The sequence below is a fragment of the Hypanus sabinus genome, chromosome 16 (assembly GCF_030144855.1).
Source record: "Hypanus sabinus isolate sHypSab1 chromosome 16, sHypSab1.hap1, whole genome shotgun sequence".
Taxonomy (NCBI): Eukaryota; Metazoa; Chordata; class Chondrichthyes; order Myliobatiformes; family Dasyatidae; genus Hypanus; species Hypanus sabinus.
This window is the reverse complement of record NC_082721.1, coordinates 21,262,109-21,284,867: the sequence shown is the minus strand read 5'-3', so window position 1 is coordinate 21,284,867 and position 22,759 is coordinate 21,262,109. Positions and strand designations below refer to the sequence as shown.

The 22,759-nt window shown below is 39.9% G+C and overlaps 1 protein-coding gene across 3 annotated transcripts in view; it reads right to left on the bottom strand.

Moving 5' to 3' along the window:
• Positions 1 to 10,522: 10,522 nt before the first annotated feature.
• The window catches only part of LOC132406055 (spindlin-1-like), a 99,597-nt gene continuing 87,360 nt past the window's right edge, over positions 10,523 to 22,759 (bottom strand). For all 3 annotated transcript variants that reach the window (XM_059991237.1, XM_059991239.1, XM_059991240.1), the window contains exon 5: positions 10,523 to 21,355. In XM_059991237.1, coding sequence (XP_059847220.1) covers positions 21,156 to 21,355 — 200 coding nt within the window. In that variant the 3' untranslated portion in view covers positions 10,523 to 21,155. The remainder of the gene's footprint in view (positions 21,356 to 22,759) is intronic.

The window sequence follows — 22,759 nt, the reverse complement described above, 5'->3', positions numbered from 1 at the left end:
CACGGATGAAAGAAACAGAGGGCTATTTGGGAATGAAGCAATAGAATGAGTAGTTTAAAAAGTCAACTGAAAGACCTATACTGTTTTATGTATTAATGAGCATCCTATACGGTGATGTAGCAGGAGCCTGCAGATACAATCTGTAGTCCTACGTGGATGGCATTCAATGAGTTTCATGTTAAAGTGCTTTTTGGCAAACAAATAGGGGCTTTCAGTATTGAGAGTAACCAGAATTTTCATGGTGTGGCTTCTCCCAGTTCCAGAATATCCATTCACTCTTCAAATGTGCAATGGCTTTCTGCATTTACAGTGATATCAGCTTAATGTCAAGAATTTAATCTGGTTATTGTCAGGGTTGGACCTTCTCAATTTGCTTCAGTGCTTTATAGAAATGTCGAGGTGTTGAAATAATGACTATTCTATGCTGACCAAGAACAGAATTATAATGTTCAATGTGGGTAAGTTTGAGGTCATGCACTTTAACATAAACCAAAAAGCTTCTCTTGATTGTTTAGAGATCCTAATGGTTAATCAGCGGGCTCACCAAGCCCCTATTTTTCACAGATGCTCTTTTCTTTGAACTCCCTGGGGTTTTATTTCCTGGGGTTCTTTTAGAAACAATAGGCCCCTTTTTTGTTTGCTGGAATCCTGTTTCCACTGCTATCCTTAAACTTACTGGAGTCTTGTTTCACTGGAGAACAAAAATTTTGCTTTCTAAATTCCTATAGGTGTATCTTATGGATTTTGGGCTGCTGATTATAAAAATCACCATGAAATTTCCCCTTTTTGAAATCATCTGTATTTGTTATTTCAATTCATAATTCAAGTCAGAATAAGTGATGCCAAGATTAAGGAATACATTTTTGTTGGTCCACAAATCAAACAGGTCATCAATGGTAGGCAATTCAAAGAACTAGTGGGACCAGAGAAAATCGGATGGAAGACATTCGAGGATATTGTTGAAAAATTTCTTGGCAACTACAGAGCAACAAACTATGTGCAGCTGGTTGGCAACATGCTTCAAGCATACAAAACCATGAAATACAACATGTCACAAAAGATTAATTTTCTACATTCCCATTTAGATTTCTTTACTGCAAATCATGTGATGCACATGGTGAAAGGTTTCAGCAGGACGTTGCACTCAAGAAGAAACAGTATCTGGGTAACAGATCCATCTATGCTGGCTGATTATTGTTGGACACTTAAGCAAGAAGCCTCAGACGCTAAGTACAAATGAAAATCATTAAGAAAACATTTTACCACAGTTGAATCACTGCAAAGTGTCAGTACCATTATGGAATTAAACACATTATATTCAATAAAAGTTAATTTCTTGTTTCTCCAAATTGCTGCGTGATACAATAAATCTGAAATTTTATTGGTGTTCAGCTTCAAGAGGTCTAAAGCAAAGTAAAGTTTCAGTGGAAGCATTTAAAAAAAAATGTCCATTGCTTCCTGCACTTCTTAGAAATTCACTAGAGCCCTATTCTATTTCCCTTTTATGTCACTAGGGCTCTTTGTCCATGATGTCTTTAAACTCACCTGAATGGTATTTCTCATTCTCCTTTTTACCTCAGTGTAGTCCATTAACCATCCTTCCTTTTAACTCACCTGAAGCATTTCCCGTATTTTCTTTAAACTCAATGATGACCTGCTTACAGTTTTCTTTAAACTTAACAAGTTCATAGGAAAAATATTAAATTACTCTGTAATATCCTTAAAAAGCATATTAGACGTCTATGGGGTATTAATAGAAGTAGAATTCAACGATCTGGAAAATCTGCCAAACTGAGGATGCTAGATTATAAGAGTTTTACTGCATTATCTGAATGGAGGGAAAATGCAAATAAATAAAGTACAAATGGATTTTGGACATAAGTTAGCAGGGAGTTGTAGCAAGTAGTTGGGAAGGCAAATGGCACATCTATCTTTGTTGCATGGGGATTGAAGTTTACAATTGTACAAGGTGTTGAGGTGACAATTGAAGTAATGTGCTGTTGAAGTACTGGCTTTCATATTCAGGAAAGGAGGGAGGAAGGCTGAAAGATATTTATGAGGCTAATTTCTATAATGTGGGGCATTGTCCTGTTGTGAGCATCTAGGTAAGTTGGATTGGTAGTACTTGGAGTTTAAAAAAATGAGAACAAGCACAAGATTTTAAATGGGCTTGACAGAAGAAATAAAACCATTTCCCCAAAAAAAGACTCTTGAATGGGGGGGGGGGGGTCCATAATTATAGGTTAAGTAGGTAGTTACTTAAAACTGTATGTCTGAAAATCTCCATCCCCAGAGTTGCAGAGACTAGATCATTCAACCTAATTAAAGAGAAAGTAGATAGCTTTTCTTTCAAAGATCACTTTAAAGTAATGTTATGGGTCTGCGTAAGAGTTGCATTTTAAATTTTACTTTGCCATTGAGTGAATGTCTCCCAAGACGGACAGAAATAAGGAACCATCTCTACTGGCAGAGATATCTGGGACTAGGGACGGCTCTAAAAATTAAAATCAGAAATTTTCAGAGGAAAACTGTAGATTGTGTATGCAATACAGTTAGAACTTCAGAACTTTAAACCCACAGCAATTAATGCTTAGTTGCAATTTTTTTTGTTAATCTATCTAAAATTATCAACCATAGCTAATGATAGCTGAAATTTCACTGGAACTTAACAGCCAAGAATGGTGTGGCTGCTCTTTCAGTTGGCCAGACCAAGGAATTGATTGTGGACTTTTGGAAGGGGACGTTGAAAGAACACACACCAGTTATCGTTAAGAGGTCAGCACTGGAAAGGGCAAGCAGTTTTAAGTTTTTGGATCTGTCCTGGGCATAATATATTGATACAACCACAGATGTGTCACACCAGCAACACTACTTCATTAGAAATTTGAGGGGATTTGTCAAAGAACCTTGCATATTTCTATTGATGTCCAGTTGAGAGCATTCTGACAGATTGCATTGCAGCCTGGTATATAGGCTCCAATGCACAGGATTGTAAGAGGCTCCATCAAAAGACATGGAGGACAGTTTCAAGAAGTGGTGCTTCAAGAAGGTGGCATCTGTCATTAAAGATCCTCACCATCTGTGACATGCCATCTTGCTATTACCATCAGGGGGGTGGTACAGGATCCCAAAAACCCATACAGTACTCAACGACACAAGAACAACAACTTCTCCTCTATCTCAGATTTCTAAATGGTCCATTAATCCATGAACATAAGTTCAACATGTTGGATTTAGGGTTAAATAATAACTAAACATCATTTAAAAGTTTATTTTTCTCTTTATCAATTCCAGGTGATATTTTGGATATTTGCAATCAAAAACAGTTCTAGGAGCAATATAATTGAATTTGTAGATGTACCATTTTGAATAGTATTAACACTTAAAGAAGTACATCAACACAAAGCAAGCTTTTTATTAGTTTTTATTGAAATTACTAGTGCTAAAATAAATGAGCCACAGTTGTATTACAGTAATTGTAGACAGTGTATCCATTTCATTAATAAAGCAATAGAGTTGTTGTTGAGGATTTTTAGCATGTTTCTCAAATTTACAGATGACAGATTCTAGTAGGTTGAACAAGGAAATACCTTGCTTTACTGACCAGTCTTGGAAAAGTCAAAATCTGCGATCTCTGCTATCTTGTAGAGAAAGGACAGCAGGGGTTTGCTGCCATCTGCAGATTTCTCTCTGAAGCTGCACAGCATCTTAAACTGGAAATCCATTGTTATCCCTTCATCATTGCCGGATCTAATTCCTGGCACTCCTCCTCTAAACAGGAGTTCAAGGATTATGATAGACTATCTTTTCCCAGAGGTACATCTTGAATCAGAAGGTTCTAGAGTTCATACATCATCCCAGGAGTTAAGCATATAATGTATTGTATGGAATAAAATGTGATTCATTTCAGGCAGAGAGGGACATAATAAGTTTGCACAGCTCCTTTCTCCTTTCATGTGTTTTTATCAGGATCTTACAAAATACTTAATATATTGTAAATTGTAAAATGTAGTAATATTTTGCATTTAAACACAGCAGAAAACAGCAAATTTCCAGAAACAGTTTGATAACAATTTATGTTGGATTGGGGTGTAGAATTATTATTTTTCTGCTGAGGTCGTCTGTTGTATCCGGTGCTCCCAGTGCGAATCCCAGTGTGATTCGTCATAAACTGGGGACCGCTTCTTCGAACAAAAAGCGGAACTTCCTGATTGCCAAACGTTTTAGGTCCAATTCCCGTCCGTATTCCTACATGTTGGTCTACGGCTGCCTCTTGTGCTATGATGAAGCCACCCTCAGGGTGGAGGAGCAACACTTTATATTCCATCTGGGTATTCCATTCCATATTCCATTCCTTCTGGTAAAAATATACTCCCCTTTCTTTTATTCCCCACTCTTGTGCCTTACCTCTTCTTACCTGCCTACAACCTCCCCCGGGTACCCTCCTCCTCCTCTTTCTCCCATGGTCCACTCTCCTCTCCTAGCAGATTTTTTCCTCTTCAGTCCTTTACCTTTCCTACCCTCCTGGCTTCGCCTGTCACCTTCCAGCGATCCTCTTTCCCCTTTCCTCACCTTTTTATTTTGGCGTCTTCTCCCTTCTTTTCCAGTCCTGAAGAAGGATCTTGGCTCAAAACGTCGACTGTTTATTCATTTCCATAGATGTTGCCTGGCCTGCTGAGTTCCTCGGCATTTTGTGTATGTTGCTTTGGATTTCTAGCTTCTGCAGCCTTTTCTCATGTTGATGTTATATTTCTTGTAGTTCAACTTTCCTATGCTTGCTTGTATTTTTATAAAATTACCTAGATACATGCAATTGTTCAGTTCACGAGAATGATTCAGGGAATGAAAGGCTTATTGATGAGGAACGATTGATGGCTCTGGGTACTTGCAGGAATTTAGAAGTGGTGGGGAGGTGGGGGGGGGGGGTCCTCACTGAAACCTATTGAATGTTGAAAGGTTTAGATAGAGTGGATGTGGAGAGAATGTTTCCTGTGGTAGGGGAGTCTCAGACCAACGGGCACAGCCTCAGGATGAGGGACGTCTATTGAGAATGGAGATAAGGAATTTCTTCAGCCGTAGGATGACAAAGCAGTGGAATTGGTTGCCACAGGCAACTGTGGAAGCAAAATCATTGGGTGCATTTAAAACAAAGGTTGATAGGTTCTTGATTAGTCCAGGCGTGAAAGGTCACGGGGAGAAGGCAGAGAATGAGGTTGAGAGGGAAATGGATCAACCATGCTGAAATGATGGAGCAGACTCGATGAGCCGAATAGCGTAATTCTGCTCCTATGTCTGATGCTCTTATGGAAATTTCCAGCAATTACAGTAAGTTGCTTTTCTATTTTTCAAGAAGCTTTAGGTGTCACACTACTTGAATCTGGTTATTTTATACATTAATTTTTATCACTGGAATTCTGTTATCTCTGATCAGAGTATGAGATGACGACTGTTTTTTCCTTTGTTCTCTCATTTTCTGCACTTGTAACATTTAAAAAAGTGGCTGCAAGGAACAATTTTTCTGCCTCATTCTTAACTTCCGAATATTTAGATCGCCGGAATATCAGGATTCAACATTAATTGATCTGTTTTAGTTTTGTTTAATAAGATAAATACTAGCTAGTCCGTATTGATCCAGAATTTATCTTACTTTCAGACCACCCCAAATATAGATTTTCCCAACCAATGAAGCATCATTATTATCCCTGCAGTAATAGTGAAATTTGGCTCAGATTTAACTAGTACACTAGGCCATTCCACCCATCAAGTCCATCCTAATTCCTCATAGAACAATCCTTTCCTTTCCTTTATTAGTTGAGGCACAGTGTGCGAAATCATTGTGATTATGTTGGGGAAGTCATAGTGCAAGGGCTGTGTAGAGTTCTGGTCACATTACAGTAATGATGTGATTACACTGATGTGGAGACTAACAAAAGTTCTGCCAGGACTGGAAAATTGCAGATATGAGGAAAGATTGGATCAGTTGAGGTTATTTTCTTTGGAACCGAAGCTGAGGGGGAGATGTAATTGAAATGTACAAAATTATAGAAGGCTCTCATAAAGAGGAAACATCTATTTCCATTAGCAGAGAGGTCAAAAAACAGATTGATACTAATTGATACCAGGATTAGAAAAGAGACGAGGAAAATGTTATTCAAGCACCATGATATGGATCTGGAACACAGTGCCTGTGCAAGTGGTCTAATCAAAAACTTAAATCACGTTTAAAAAAAAATACTTGGATGTGCATTTCAGCAGCTGTGATGCTACAAACCCAACACTGGAAGGTGGGAGCAACACGTACAACACGCTGGAGGCTCAGCAGGATGGGCAGTATCCGTGGAAACGAGCAGTCAATGTTTCGGCTGTGTCCTGAGGAAGGGTCTCGGCCCGAAACGTTGACTGCTCGTTTCCACGGATGCTGCCCCACCTGCTGAGTTCCTCCAGCGTGTTTGTACGTGTTGCCTTGACCACAGCATCTGCAGTGCACTTCGTGTTTACTGGAAGGTGGGATTAGGTTGTGTATCCCTTCCTCCATTGGCAGACACACTGGCCACAATGAGCGGCTGTGCTGCAGCTTCTGTGATTCTTAGATTCATGAGACAGAACAAAGAGCAGTACAGCACAGTACGGGCCCCTCAGCCCAAGGTGCTGATCTGAACTATATAAACACCCTCTATAATCAATCTAACACCCCTTCACAGAACACAACACTCCATTTTTCTTATATATCAGGGGTCAAGGCTGTAAGTGACAGTTCATAGAGGAACAAGGTTGAACTATTGAGACGTCAGATTATATTTTAAATTTAATGCTTATATCTACCCAATTCTGCTTCATCCATTCACAGCATTCCCACAGGAAAGTCTAAAGATTCTAATCCATGTCGTTTACAGCTTAATCACAAAGTGAGATATTTTTAGGAAATTAAATCTCCCATCATAAAAATGAAGTTTGTTTCAGGACCCAGAGGAGTGATGTTCAGGAGTAACCTGTATCCAGTCTGTGACTCTCGTGGCTTTCACTCCCATTACCCACCCCACCCCACCCCCATATTCTCTATTGCATATAAATTTACTGCTAAGAAACTTGACTTCAGCAGAATCCCCCTCTATAATTAAGTCTGCTGTCATACCAATAAGTCCAAGCCCACTGGGCAAAATATGTTCAGCTTTCAAAATCGTTTCTCACCTTTAGTATGTCTTACAGCACCATTCTTCTGCCAGGTTGTTAAATGATCTTTTAATTCAGTTAAGCGACCCATGTCAGCTGAAACATAGAAAACCTACAGCACAATACAGGCCCTTCGGCCCATGATGCCGAAGCGAACATGTACTTATTTTAGAACTTACTCATAGCCCTCTATTTTTCTAAGCTCCATGTACCTATCCAGGAGTCTCTTAAAACACCCTATCAATTCCACCACCACCGTCACTGGTAGGCCATTCCACGCCCTCACCACCCTTTACATAAAAAAAACTTACCCCTGACATTTCCCCTGTACCTGCTTCCAAGCACCTTAAAACTGTGCCCTCTCACATTAGCCATTTCAGCCCTGGGAAAAAGCCTCCAACTATCCACATGATCAATGCCTCTCATCATCTTATACACCTCTATCAGGTCACCTCATCCTCCGTCACTCCAAGGAAGAAAGGCCAAGATCAATCAACCTATTCTCATAGGGCATGCTCCCCAATCCAGGAAACATCCTTGTTAATCTCCTCTGCACCCTTTCTATAGTTTCCACATCCTTCCTGTAGTGAAGTGACCAGAACTGAGTACAGTACTACAAGTGGGGTCTGACTAGGGTTCTATAAAGCCGCAATATTACCTCTTGGCTCCTAAATTCAATTCCACAGTTGATGAAGGCCAATACACCGTATGCCTTCTTAACCACACAGTCAACCTGCGCAGCAGCTTTGAGTGTCCTATGGACTCGGACCCCAAGATCCCTCTGATCCTCCACACTGCCAAGAGTCTTACCATTAATACTATATTCTGCCACCATATTTGACCTACCAGAATGAAACACTCACACTTATCTGGGTTGAAATCCATCTGCCACTTCCCAGCCCAGTTTTGCATCCTATTGCTGTCCTACTGTAACCTCTGACAGCCCTCCACACTATCCACAACACCCCCAATCTGTGTCATCAATAAACTTACTAACCCATCTCTCCACTTCCTCATCCAGGTCATTTATAAAAAACACAAAGATAAGGGGTCTCAGAACAGAAAGCACACCACTGGTCACCAACCTCCATGCAGAATATGACCCATCTACAACTACTCTTTGCCTTCTGTGGGAAGCCAATTCTGGATTCACAAAGCAAGGTCCCCATGGATCCCAAAACCTCCTTATTTTTTCAATAAGCCTTGCCTGGGGTACCTTATCAAATGCTTTGCTGAAATCCGTATACACTACATCTACTACTCTACCTTTATCAATGGGTTTAGTCACATCTTCAAAAAATTCAATCAGGCTCATAAGACACGACCTGCCTTTGAAAAAGCCATGCTAACCATTCCTAATCGTATTATGCCTCTCCAAATGTTCATAAATCCTGCCTCTCAGGATCTTCTCCATCAACTTACCAACCGCTGAAGTAAGACTCACATTCTGGTGACTGGGCAATGTTCTCACCTCTCAATCAGAAATTTGCTGGGTCGCATCCCGCGCCAGAGTGTAGGGCTGCTGGAGGTGCTCTCTTTCAGAGAATGTATTAGATTGAAGATCCAGCTGGACTTAGAAAATGTAGTGGAACAATTCCAAGGAAGGGCTGAAGAATTCAGGCCAAAATACCACTTGTCTTCCCAACTGCTTGTTATGAGTGAAAATTATTTTGTGATTTAGCATGAGAATATTCATTTATTCCCTACTCTTTAAAAAAAATACTCCACCTTTCCTTCCAAGGTGGATAACCTCTTATCAGTTTATCTGCCATTTCCTTAACCATTCAAATAACCTGACAAGATTCCTCTCCCCCACAACCATTCTCTACAGGTCACCCTCACCATCCATAGTGCTGTCTTCGTACCATCATTAAGATGGATAGACAGTATTATTCTCTTGTATTAACTCTGCAAATGAATAATTGATGTAGATTGTGATCAGCTAAAGTCCTTACACAACTCCTGCCTTCCAGCCTGGAAAATTACAGTCATTCTGACTTTTCTTATGTGATCAGCTCACTTTGGTGTGGAACAACAATTCAGTGCAATCTAAACACAGGAGATTCTGCAGGTGCTGGTAATCCAGAGTAACACACAAAATGCTGGAGGAACTCAGCAGATCAGGCAGCATCTTTGGAAAGGAATAGTTGATGTTTTGGACTGAGACACGTCATCAGGATTTTGGTTTTTATAAGGTTATAAAATATTAGATTATAAATAAATAGGTTATAGGTTAAATTAGGTTATAATAAATATATTAGGTTACAAGGTTATAACTTCACTCTAATCCTGATACCAGATTTTGATTTCCCCCGTGGTACACAATCATGAATATTATTTAGCAATGCTAAATCTGGAAACTAAGCTTCTCAGGATTTTTCCCACTGACCTACTGTGGAGTCAAATCATTCACTTGAATCAAATTAATTGTAAGAACTCGAGCATACAAGCCCCAGAAATCCTAACAATAATGAGCTGCCCTGGGATGAAGAAAGAGGACATACACAACTGTCAGGCTCCTGAACACTGAACCAGTGTGGATTACTTCATTCACCTCAACACTGATCACTGGATGCAACCTATGGATTCATTCTGAAGAACTCATGTTCTCTACTTTTATTGATTTTATAATTGCCCCAACCATAGGATGGAGTTCAAGAGCCATAAGGTAATGTTATGGCTATACAAGACCTTGGTCAGACCCCACTTGGAGTACTGCGTTCAGTTCTTGTCACCTCAGGATACTACAGAAATTGCAGAGGAGATTTACAAGGATGTTGCCTGGATTGGAGAGCATACCTTATGAGAATAGGTTGCATGTTCTTGGCCTTTTCTCCTTGGAGCGACGGAGGATGAGTGGTGACCTGATACAGGTATATGATGATGAGGGGCATTGATTGTGTGGATAGCCAGAGGCTTTTTCCCAGGGCTGAAATGGCTAACATGAGGGGGCATAGTTTTAAAGTGCTTGGGAATAACTACTGAGGGGATGTCAATGGTAAGTTTTTCCACACAGAGAGTGATGGGTGCATGGAATGCACCACTAGCGACGGTGATGGAGCAGATACAATAGAGGGCTATGTGCTAGGGAAATTCTAGACAGTTTCTAGAGTAGGTTACATGGTCGGCACAACTTTTCAATGTTTTATTATTGTTTTTTGCACATTGGTTGCTTCTCAGTCTTTGTGTTTCGTTTTTTGTATTTCTTTGTACTGCTGTGAATGCCTGCAAGAAATGAATCTCAAGGAAGTATATGATAATAAATTTACTTTGAACCTTGAACTTAAAAGTGAAAAATCAGGAGTGAAAATGAACAAAATCATTTGGAAATAAAAGAAATTTCAATCCATCACTCAATAATTTGGGTTTTTATTTTTTTTTTGTTTCTCCATGGAAATGACTGCAGGACATCACAACTGGAAAAAAAAAACTCAACAAGACATTTATTATTTTTATTTAAAATGCAGCAATTTTTTTAAACTGTTTTAAAACACTGCCACACTGAGGTGGCTATTAGTGCAGGTTCTGATGTAGTTACTCTAAAAGCTATTGAGATTCTTCCAGCTGAGAAAAAGAAAATCAGTTCTAACACTGAATATTTAAATGTTAAATGTAGCAAGTATTTACAGACCAGGTTTCCTGCCACAGTAGCCATACCATGGGCAGAGAGAAAGGAGGAATGTTCTCCTGTTCTGAGGTAGTTGAAGGCTTGAACCACTCTCATCCTCTCAATCCTTTTTATATTTTTCTGTGGACACCATTCCACCCCCTCCCTGCCCTAAAAACAGATGCAATTCTATTGGCATTCAAGTCATAACAGTCACAATTTTGCTTGGCAAGATGCTCAACTTCTGAGCCTAATGCTGAGCTCACTGAATATCCAATCACACCTAAAGGTGTCAGTGGATAGTGAACAGGATTAGTGCTCCTCCACTCCATCTGGTGAACTGTGTACAAACCCACCATCTGAATAACCACCACACTGAGACTGAACCTGCACCTACATGCTCTGCACTGCAATGGATACCACCTTCCATTCTAGGCACCAGTGCATCCTTTATGGTGTTATTCATAGTATAGCAATGACACAGATCCCTTGGGGCTAACTGTAGTGCCATTACAGGAGGAGCGATTAAACAGGATAGGCCTGTACATGTTTAGAAGAATGAGAAGTAATCTCTTTGGAATGTGCAAAATTCTTAATGGCCCTTACCAGGACCCAACATTTTTTTCTGGCTTTGATGTCTAGAAACAGGGGCCACCTTCGAAACAAGGTGTTGACCAATCAGAGAAAAGAAGAAAGATCTTCATCCAGAGCAGGGTTGAGAACCTGGGGTCTAGCTTGCGAACCCCTGGTCTAGAGGGTGGTGAATTCTCAAAATTCTCTAATGAAGATTGCTGTGGAGGCTTGGTTGTGAAGTTTAATCAAGACAGAGGATTTGTGGACATGAAGGGAACCAAAGGATGTGGAATTAATGCAGGAAAGTGGTACAGCATTAAAAAATCAATTAATAATCTTAAGGAACTGTGGAACAGGGAGGAAGGCCAAATGTCCTACTTCTGCTTTTTATGTTTTTATTGGAGCCCGTTTCTTTGTGGAAACAGATCCTGATTATTTATCCCGATTCAATATTAAATAGTGGCCCAAAGTATTTGTGACAAATGAATTTTTCAGACCGAGCAATGTTAGAAATCTATTTTAATAATTTTAACATTTAACTTCAATAGTAAATTCTGTGGAAGAAATTTCAAAGGGCTTGGGTAAGTATCTCCAATTCATGAATAAATTAGGATTACTACATGTGAATTGACAATAATATTTTGGAGTTGGTATTCTACAAACCTGTCCAACTGGGAAATTCTTACGAAAAATGATAGATATCAAAACATTACTTCAAATCAATGAAAATTGCAATGTTTCAATATACTTCACACACCCAAAGACCATCCAGATATATACATTAATAAAAGTTGAGGAGGAATTTTGACAGATATTTTAAAACAAAATCAATGGATCAGTAGTTTGGTGGAAGGTCCAATCAGATTCAACTAACTCCAGGAGCCCAAGCCTTCTACAGCACCGAAGACAAGGAGAACATCCTTAACAGGGAGAACATACACAATGCAAATAATATTTAGCATAATAAACCTATAACATTTACAATTTCTTCAGCAATCTGCCTTTACAATCAGCAAGACCTCATCAGCTCTCACTCACTGCAACTTGTTCCCAGACACGTGCCTTTTAAGCTATTTTATGGCCTATTCCTTTTAAAATGGAATGGCACAATTGGAGAGTGGTTAGATTCAAGGCCTGTGTTCCTTCACCCCATCACAATGAAGGGGAATGGCGACAGCTCAGGACTTATAACTAGAATATACGGTTTAGTTGACATGGCAAATTGACTGAACTGACCATGATTAATGCTCACCATGATTGCAGTTAGTCTATGGTCTGAAAGGCAGCAGTGAAATAGGCTTCTACGTTTTCTTTACATCTTTCTTAGAAATGCTGGAAAACAATTAACACCTTATTTTGCTACAGTGGGACTGGGTTGGGGTGGGGAAGGGATTGGAGATGGGGTTGAAATTGATTCAAAGCAAAGGCAAAGATTCTTGAGGGGAAGCCGAAGAACATTACTATCTGTTCCACACTGAAAATCCCAATACCAAGCACAGTAGCAAAAACCCTTTCAATGTCTTACTAAATTAAATCTTGGGTGAAATCCAAATCATCTGCTTCAAAATTGGTTATAGCCAAAATTGCAGCTAAAAAATAATCAAACTTTTAAAACCTTGGCTATCTACTTAGTTTTCTTAATGTCTAATAATGTCCCACCAGCCACAGCCACACAGATTTTCATATCTTACCAGGAAACTCAATCATGATGATACAAGAATTCCGATGCAACAAAATTCTGCCATTTTCCCCGATAAAGTGAGATTAGCAACTTGGCATATGTGGTCTTTTGCGATCAACACCTTCATCACCGCAGACTTAACAGCCTTCAAACACCACTAACAAACAAATCATTCCAACACCCACTCATTTTAGAGAAGCCAGTGGAATTTTTGTCCTATGTTTATGCATTTATTGTGCAAATATCCCTTCTCATTCAGTGCTCCAATCTGTTTAGCAGATGAGCAGTAGTTCATCTAACTGCATTCTCTATCTAGAAAAATCATATATATTTTCTGGTTGAACACACTTTTATCTCATCCTCACCCAGGGTGATAGATTGATCTACAGTTCCCCAGACTTGTGGAACCCATTGACAACAGGCTGCAGAAGTGTGGATGTGGCAAGACAATGAATATTACCACCTCACCAGTTGACAATGTTCCCATGACCAAGGCTTTGGTCTTAATAAACTGGTATGTGCTGTCCACTGCACTCCTCCAAGGGTGAACTTGTGAGTTTAGCATCAGGCCCTTGGCTGGTAATGATTACAGAATGAAGGTCATGAGATCCTAGTGCTTGGGTGGTTTGCTGGGTACAATGGAGATGTAGGGTATGAGGTGGTGCAGGTGAGCATCAAGGGGAGGAAGATCGAGATCATGTTTTGTGGAGGAAGGTGATGCTTTTGTGTAAGAAACTGAATCTTGGAGTTGGGTTATAATTGCAAGGTTAGTAATATTTGTTGGGATTACCACTAGGAGGATTTAAGTTCTCACTTACCTCTCAGGTTGTCCTAGAAGTGTTGGTAACAGCAGCTCCACAGAAACATTGTCCAATTAGACCTACAGTTTCAAAGGGGGCACTACACAAAGAATAACACTCTATGCATCACCGACAGGGAGGCTGTTTCCACATTGTAAGGATGCTAAATAATAGGAACTGCCTGGTTGAATTTTCCAACTGGCCTGATCGATCTGAGCAGAAAGTCAAGAACAATTTATTGCAGAACCCTGGAGAAAAAAAAAAGAAACCTTGCAGTCCTTTTTTAAAAATAAAATTTCATTGTCCCAGGACTTGAGCTCTGAGCTTATGACCTTGCAGTGCAACACATTAATTTGGCAGTACAGGTAACATAATTTCACTTGTCATCTGAAAGATGGCAACTTGTTTTATTCCATTTCTTCAGTGAAGTTAGGGAGCAGAAGAACTAGGCAGATTTGAGCAACAGAATTAGATACAAGGAAGTCCATTGATTCGATAGTTATTTAAAGCTATCATGCTTGATTGATCAGTCAGAAGAAGAGCTATAATGGATACCTGACAATGACAAAGGACTCTAGAATAACCTTCAACAGCCAATGTACCTTCAACTCAATACTTCAGAGGCACTGATAATTTCCTTTATTTCCCCATTGCTTGGACCCCAACTTTTGGAGTTCCACTTAAAACCTCTCCACCAACCTTTCCTCCTTGAAGACACTGCCCAAGATCTAGTTCTACAACCAAGCTTTATTAGCTGCCCCATTCTCTTTCTTGGCATCAAACTTCATTTGGTAACATACTTGTGAAAAACCTTGGGCCATGTTACTATGCTAAAGGCTTCAATAAATGCAAGTTATTAAAGGTAGCTGCTTTCATTCAGGGTGAAAAAGATACAACAAATAGATGTAATTGTATAATTTTAAAACATTTCACAGGATGCTAACATAACAACATCCAGCATTTCTTCCCCAATGCAAGTTGCTCCTAAACTGAGTGTTTTAACAAGGCCATTTCAGAGAGCACTTTCTGGTGTAGGTTTCATTGAAGGCCGGGTTAGATAAAGTCAGTGGACAGATATCTTTTTCTAAAAAGTAGTTAGTAAACAATAACTTTGGAGTTCCACTCACTCATAATTTTTAAATACAAATTTATTTAATATAATGTTTTTAATATCCCCAGCAATTGTAGTGGGATTGATGAACTTGGATCACTATTCCATGTCTCTGGAATACTAAATCCAGTAACTATGCTACATTATTCTAAAACACCTTGTGTAACCACAAACACACTGCAAAGCATGCTCCTTTTGCGAATATATCAAATTCCTGTTGTACAGTCTCAGCAAGATGCATCTCCACCTTCCTCGGCTGTTTACCCTGATAGTTCTAATACTGCTCAAATTACATGAAATTTCTGAAATGGAAGTAAGGAACCATGTCACAAATGTGATCTTCATTACTGTGCAATTTAATAATACCAATATCTGACCTTCTGATTTCAGGACAGGTGTCATGGGGGTACCTATAAAACAATAGCTAAGGTATTTTTGTGAGCATATGCCACCAGGTCCCTGAAGCAAAGATCTCCTGCAACCAACCATCTATCCACTAGGATGTGCTAAGGTAAACCATGTTTTGCTCAGAGTAATTGGTACACAAAGTGGACAGTGAAAGCAGTCACACTGGTTAGCAGTTTGCCGTGAGCTTTAATTATCCTGGAGTTTTTCTCTTTATATCACAGTGGCTTTTAAACAAAGAACGAAATGCACAGCAGAACATGGTCAGAAGTTAAGTGTTGCCCTTTAAAGGGAAGCATCTTGTATTGGCTTGTTTTTTTTTCTAGTTGCATTTTATCTTCTTTTACACCTTGGCTGTCAGTCTTCATTTGTGTATAGCTTTTCATTGAGTCTATTACATTAAATATGTGCTACTATGAATTTCCACAAGGAAATGAATCTCAGTCTAGTATGTGGTGACATATACTTAGGTGGGTAATAAATTTATTTTGAAGTTTGACCTTTGTCCATGTGAAAGACGCCTCCATTCTTAACCTATCTTTTCATTTCTTGGTGTCTAAAGAGCCTGACCTATTCTAGAATATTGTTTTTAATCCATTAAAAGTATTTCAATCCCTCCCTCTCCACAATCACCACTTCAGGAAGTGGGAATTATAGTCACACACTGTCTCATCAAAAACCTACTGTCTAGCACAGGGAAGATCGTCCAGTCCAAGTCACATTCTACTCCTTCATCACCAATGGATCAAAATTCCCCAACCAAACAGCGCTGTGAAAGTGCCCTCACTATACGGACTACAGCAGGCTGAAGCGACAGCTCAACATCACCTGCTCAAGCCAGTTGGAAATGGCCAATAAATTATGCCTTGCTAATGATGTTTATATCCCAAGAGGGTAACAAAAATATTTCACCTTTAGATTTTTATGTGCTGATAGAAACAATTCCTAGACGAATACACAACATGCATTTCCCAATTTTATATATTTAATTTAATCCCTCATGAGATGTGGGCCACACTAGCGAAACAAGCATTTAATGCCCCTGGACCAAGTGCCCTGCTAAACATTACAGAATTTAGCCTTGAGTCAACTATATTGTTGTGAGCCTGGACCGAAATACAGCCCAGTGCATGTAAAGATGGTCACTAATACACCAGACAGAGTTTTTACAAATTTCTGTAGTTTCATTGGAAGCATTGTCAACACTTTTTTCTCAGAATTATTTACGTAGATATCTGGCTAGCTGTTGCAATGGGACTCCATCAACAGATAGGTCTACAATTGCAGACGTTACACTACTGAACCCATAGTTAGGGCTACATAAGTTGCAGCAAAAAGTCTGATTTATAAGATTTATAAGGGATTTTTTTTCTTTTATGCTCTGCTTGACGGATAAATGTGGTGGCTGCCTTCTAGCCTGCTCTAGCAGACTTACTAACTCAGATACAAGGACATAGAGTATATTGTGAGAAATGGGGAGGATGTTTAATCAAATCACTTGTCCTTTTGCTCACAGTTGACTGTGGAACACATTTGAAAATATAGTGCAAAACACTATTTGATACTGGAGATTTTTCATTGCACTCTACAGCCATGAGAAACTTAGCAAAATCTTGGTTTGAGCAGTCCATAGACATGCTGTCTTTTTCAGAGTTCAATGTAATAGAACTAAGCAAACTCTGGCTAGAAAGCAAGCAATATGAACAGAACTAACCATTCTTGCTAGGACACTTTTAACTAAAATCCAATTATTGTAAATTTAGGCCCTTTTTTAAATAGCAGAAATAATTAAGACTGAGTAGTGTAGAATTAGTTATACTCTGGTTAAAAAGCATGCAAAGAGTTTTTAAAAAATTATTAATCTGGGAAGCAATCATTTCTGGAGTGATAAAGACAGCACCATAACATAACACCACCTCCCCAGCCCAAATAGCAAGGGGAAGAAAAAGAAGTTTATATACATAAATCAATAATGAATAATATTTCTTTTGTATGTATTGCATATTTTATAATTATATACATATACCTTGAAAGCATTTTCGCTTCTGTGCTAGTAGCATACACCGCAACATCAACTGCATTCATCAGGATACTTTTCATTGACTACAGCTTGGCAGTACTACAAATCCCCTCAAAACTGATCAATAAGCTTCGAGACTTAGGCCTCAACACCTGTGTATGCAACAGGATCCTCAATTTCCTCACTTGCAGACCCCAGTCAGTTCAGATTGGCAGCAACACCTCCTCCACAATCTTCCCTCAGCACAGGTGCAACACAAGTCTGTGTTCTTAGCCCCCACTCACAGTTATATTTCTGACTGTGAGGCTAAGCACAGCTTCATGATATCACTGTTGTTGGCCAAATCAAAGGTGGTGACAAATTAGCATATAGGAGAGAGACTGAAAATCTGGCTGAGTGGTGCACAGCAACAACCTCTTACTCAATATCAGTAAGACCAAGGAGATGATTATTGACTGCAGGAGGAGAAAACCAGAGGTCCATCTATCAGTCCTCATTGGGGGATCAGTGGCTGAGAGGATCAGCGACTTTAAATTCCTCAGTGTTATCATTTCAGAAGATCTGTCCTGGGTCCAACATTTAAGTGCCATTATGAAGAAAGTGCCTCTACTTCCTTAGGAATTTACGAAGATTTGGCATGACATCTAAAGCTTTGACAAACTTCTATAGATGCGTGATGGAGATTACATTGACTGGTTGCATCACAGCCTGGTATGAAAACACCAATGCCCTTGTATGGAGAAGCCTACAATATGTAGTGGATAAAGCTGAGTCCATAGGTAAAGCCTTCCCCTCCACTGAGCACCTTTGCAGGAAAGCAGCATCCATCATCAGGGACCCCACAAACAGGCCATGCTCTCTTCCTTTTGTTACCATAAGGGAGAAGGGACAAGAGCCTGAGGACCCAACACCACCAGGTTTTAGGAACTATTATTAACCCTCAAACATCATCTCTTGAGCCAGGGGGTTAACTTCATTCACCCCATCACTGACTGTTCCTATAACCTATGGACTCACTTTCAAGGACACTTCATTTCATAATTTTAAAAATCTATTGCTTATTCATTCATTCATTCATTTTCTTTTTATATGTGCACAATTTGCTATGGGTTTTATTTTGCAATTTTTTTGTCCACCCTGTAGATGTGGCCTTTCATTGATTCTACTATGATTCTTGTATTTAATATGACTGCCTGCAAGAAGATGAATGTCAGGGTCAGTGACATATATGTACTTAAGATAATAAATTTACTCTCAACTTTGTACAAGTCTACCAAGCTTAAAGCCTAGTTTAGGAAACCATGTTCAGCATTGTCAAAGCCCATACTCACTGCTCATACTATATAATTAGTAGCATCATTAAGTGCTAAATAAAAACTGACCGTGCAGTAAAATGGAAGGGATATGGTAATTAATTTGGGAGGGAACAATGATCTGACAGCAAAACTGACTCCTCTGACAACCTTCCAAGATGGAGTTCCCATCATGATGATGAGAACAGGTTCAGAGTCCTCTCTTTACTTGAGCACTGAGACCATTCAAAGGCTTCCATCTATGATGATACTTTAAGGCTGGCATCACTACTTAAAAAAAAATAATAAACAGGAGCTCTATGAGCAAAATTATTTGGGCCATTGGGATCTTACAGAATTTAGGATGTCTTTTCTACATACAAGTCTGAACCTCTGCTCTTTTCACTCAATGGCTATCTAGGTTGGAAATGGCTTCATCCATGGTTATGCTACTTACTCCAAATTCACAGACATCAAAGAGCACCGCATTTCCTTCCCATCCTGTCAACCTGAGCTGATACCTTGCTGCTCAGTTATGTGAAACATTCTCCCTAAATCACAGAACCAACTCAAAGGGCTGAATGGCTTAATTCTGCTCCTATGTCTAATGGTCTCAGATAGCAGCAGCAAAAATCAATATGTAACGTTTACTGGCAGGAACGTAAAGATTTCCTGTCTCTCCGAACATCTAGCATTGAGTACACGTTGATAAAGGCATAGGGACTGTAACTCTGACATACTTTATGAAGTAGAGACTGAAAGCAAAAAGAGAATTAAAAATAATTCTCATGACATAATGGAGGCTCTGCCCATGCCAATGAGGCTGTCATCCTTCACTGACATTCCCTCACTTAACCGGCAGTGACTTCCCTGATTCAGTGCATGGAGGCAGGAAACCCCAAAGTCACTGTGAGTGATCTTAGTTGTTCAGCTACTGTGCTCTGACGACGAGGGAGAGGCAATGCCCAACAAGTAACTCTGCTTCTGAAACACTCCTACAGAAGCAGCTTAAGTGCTTTGCTGTGTTAACCCTGCCAATTGTCAGAATTCCCCCATCTAGTTCAGAGACAGAACAAAGGAAAGTTCACCAAGTGCAGTAATCTTTCACACTGGAACAAGTAAAAATTTTAACTTCATTTCCACATCATCAGCCCCCTCCTACTTTACTGATTCTTTGGGGGGGGGGGGGGAGGGAGCAGATAGGATTGTTTCTGTTTGGGTGCAGTGCCAGTAGTTAAGCGTGTTCGACGAGTTGCACAGAGTTCTGGCTGATGGACAAAGGCATTTGTTTTAAAAAGGGGAGGGAGAGTACAGTGGAAGGGAGGTGGCACCATGAGAAACCTTCTAGCCCTCTTTCTAAATTATTAGTTATAATCAAAACAGAAGTAACGGAACATGGGAAAGCACACCTCCCACACAGAAGCACACAGTTGGGACTGAAAGTTGGAAGAGTTTTGCTTCAAAAGGAGTAAGGCCATTATCTCCAAAATGCTACTTATATTTACCTTTTTAAACAAAGCCAAGGACACAAAATAAAGACAAATCCGATATCCAATGAGTCTTGCAAAAGTTGCACAACCAAGAGACAATATTCTTTCTGTTAGCCTGAGCATGGTAGATATGACAGAACAATTCTCCCTCTCACACACACACACTTCAACACGAGAGCTATGCGAGACATGGAAATAGTGCATTATAACATATGGATGCTTAACACAGGAAACTCTACAAGGTAGCTGATCAGCATGCATGACACCAGACATCACAGCCAATCAGAAATAGTGAAACAAAAGCCATAAACATAGCTTTATGTAATTCCCTACCCAAAATATTTTCACCCTTCAGCATAACCAAGTTCAATTCTTGTTTCTTCTGATCTGCTCTTCTGACAAAAATTAGAAAATGTGTCCTATCTAGGATAAATCACACATTTTGAAGACAAACATAAAATCTTTCAAACCATTTAGGATCTATTTGACCCACTTTTATAACAGGATTCTACAGCCTAATTTGGTCAATGTATTCTCTGTGTCCCAATTACACCCTCCACTCAAGAGGAAGGAGACTAGCCATAGCCAGTTATAGGGAAGTCTAGTGTAGCCCACGGTGACCACAGTCACATTTAATCCTTAGCACAAGCTGTTCCCATCAAAAAGATCACAGTGGAAACAAAAGGAAAAACTTATCCTTGTAAGTTCAGGAGTCCAACAGTGCTGGGACCACCAAACTCAGCAGCGAAGGACCTCTCCTTTGGCCTTGCAGACAATGTTACAACCCACGAAAGCTGGGATGATCACAATGGTTGGTGTAACAAAACACCATGCTGAGCCAACTGCTGGGGAAATGTCAAAAAGATGGATGTGTATACTTCACCTTTCAAAGTCTCGTAAATGAATACATGGAGGGCTAACATAAAGAACACAAGTCTCTTCAGTGATCAGCTCACAGTTCACAGTAAAATCTCTTAGTGAAGGCAATGACAAGCGTTGCATGCAGCTAGGAGGTTTTGACCAAGTCATACACATAAATGTGAAAATCGTCATCAAACTTGATGAAATAGACTGATGGTTTGGCTTGCACTTGGTGAATCACCAACCCCGTTCTCTTTGTGCCATCTTCGGTCACATACTCCACTTGCTTTCCCACAAGACTTTCGATCACTTCGCCAGGCTCAGTCGGCAGAACTTGCTTGTTCTCTGTCACAACAAAGCATGCAATTAATACTTCACCCAATACAATTTGTACTCTTAAATGCCTTTTGCAATAATTAACAAAAAATACTACTACAATTGGTGATCTTCATCTCTGGTTATAAGGCATTCAAGTTAATTGTAGAGGCTGGGTACTTCAGGGGTCACCAACCTTTCTTGCACCACGGACCGGTTTAATATTGACAATATTCTTGCAGACTGGCCGACGGGGGGGGGGTGTTAATCACGACCGGAATATAGGTGATAAGTCACTTATAAGTGGCTAATGCACTCATTTTCATTTCTAAAAGGGTTTATCTAATGAATTTAATATTAAACACACAGCGCATATTTTCCTCGCATGAATATAGTAATAAGTCAATTACAACTCACTTATAAGTCAATAGTATCATAGCATTTTAAGTAACATTTGGATCTTAAACACACAATGCATATTTTCCTCGTATGAACGTACAAAATCATTGCAATGCACCGGTGAGAGGACAAGGTAAGGGCCGGAGGTCCCTGTACCGGGGCCGCGGCAGTCGCAGTCCGGAGAGAGCGACCGATCGAGTGTGGAATGCGACAGGGCGCATGCCCGCCCCCCCTTGTAAGTAGGTAGGATCTATCGGCCGACAAAAGTTTGGCTCAAAAGATGACTCTGACACTATAGCCACTTCCTTCAACATTAACTCCCCTCCAAAATGCACTGCAGAAACCTATGAAGCATTTCATAACCACATAGGAGGCCATTATTCACCCTTGTAGAGACATCCCTTTCCTGTAAACTATTCTTTTACATGCCCATTAACATTTTGCACCCACTTCCCAATTCTCACAGCAGGTACCTACTATGGTAATGATTTAAAGTAACTGAGTAATCTAAAAGCCAACACTTTCTTGGGCAGTCAAAGGAAACTGGTGGAAACCAACATTGTTACAAGAAGATTATACATACTATGCACAGATAATACCGGAGGGCAGAATTGAACCTGGGTTGTTTGCAGCTGTAAGAGATCTGCCACTATGCCACTTTGACATCAGTACATCTCCAATCGATGATCTCTAACATGTGCGTCCTAACGTATGAGCCTCTCCCACCGCTCCCAAAAGAGTGTACCATGCACTGGCCACTCTGAGTTTTAAAAAAATTATTTCTTTCATTTCCCCTGTACTTTTCTCCAATCATCTTAAAATCATGCCTTCACATATTAGCCATTTCCACCCTGAGAATAGTATCCGGCTGTCCTTTCACCTATGCCTCTTAGCTTATACACCTTTATCAAGTCACTTCCCATCATCCTCCTCTTCACAGACAAAAGCCCTAAGCTCGCTTGAACTATCCTCATAAGACACGCACGCTAATCCAAGAAGCATACTGGTAAATCTCCTCTGCATCCGCTCTAAAGT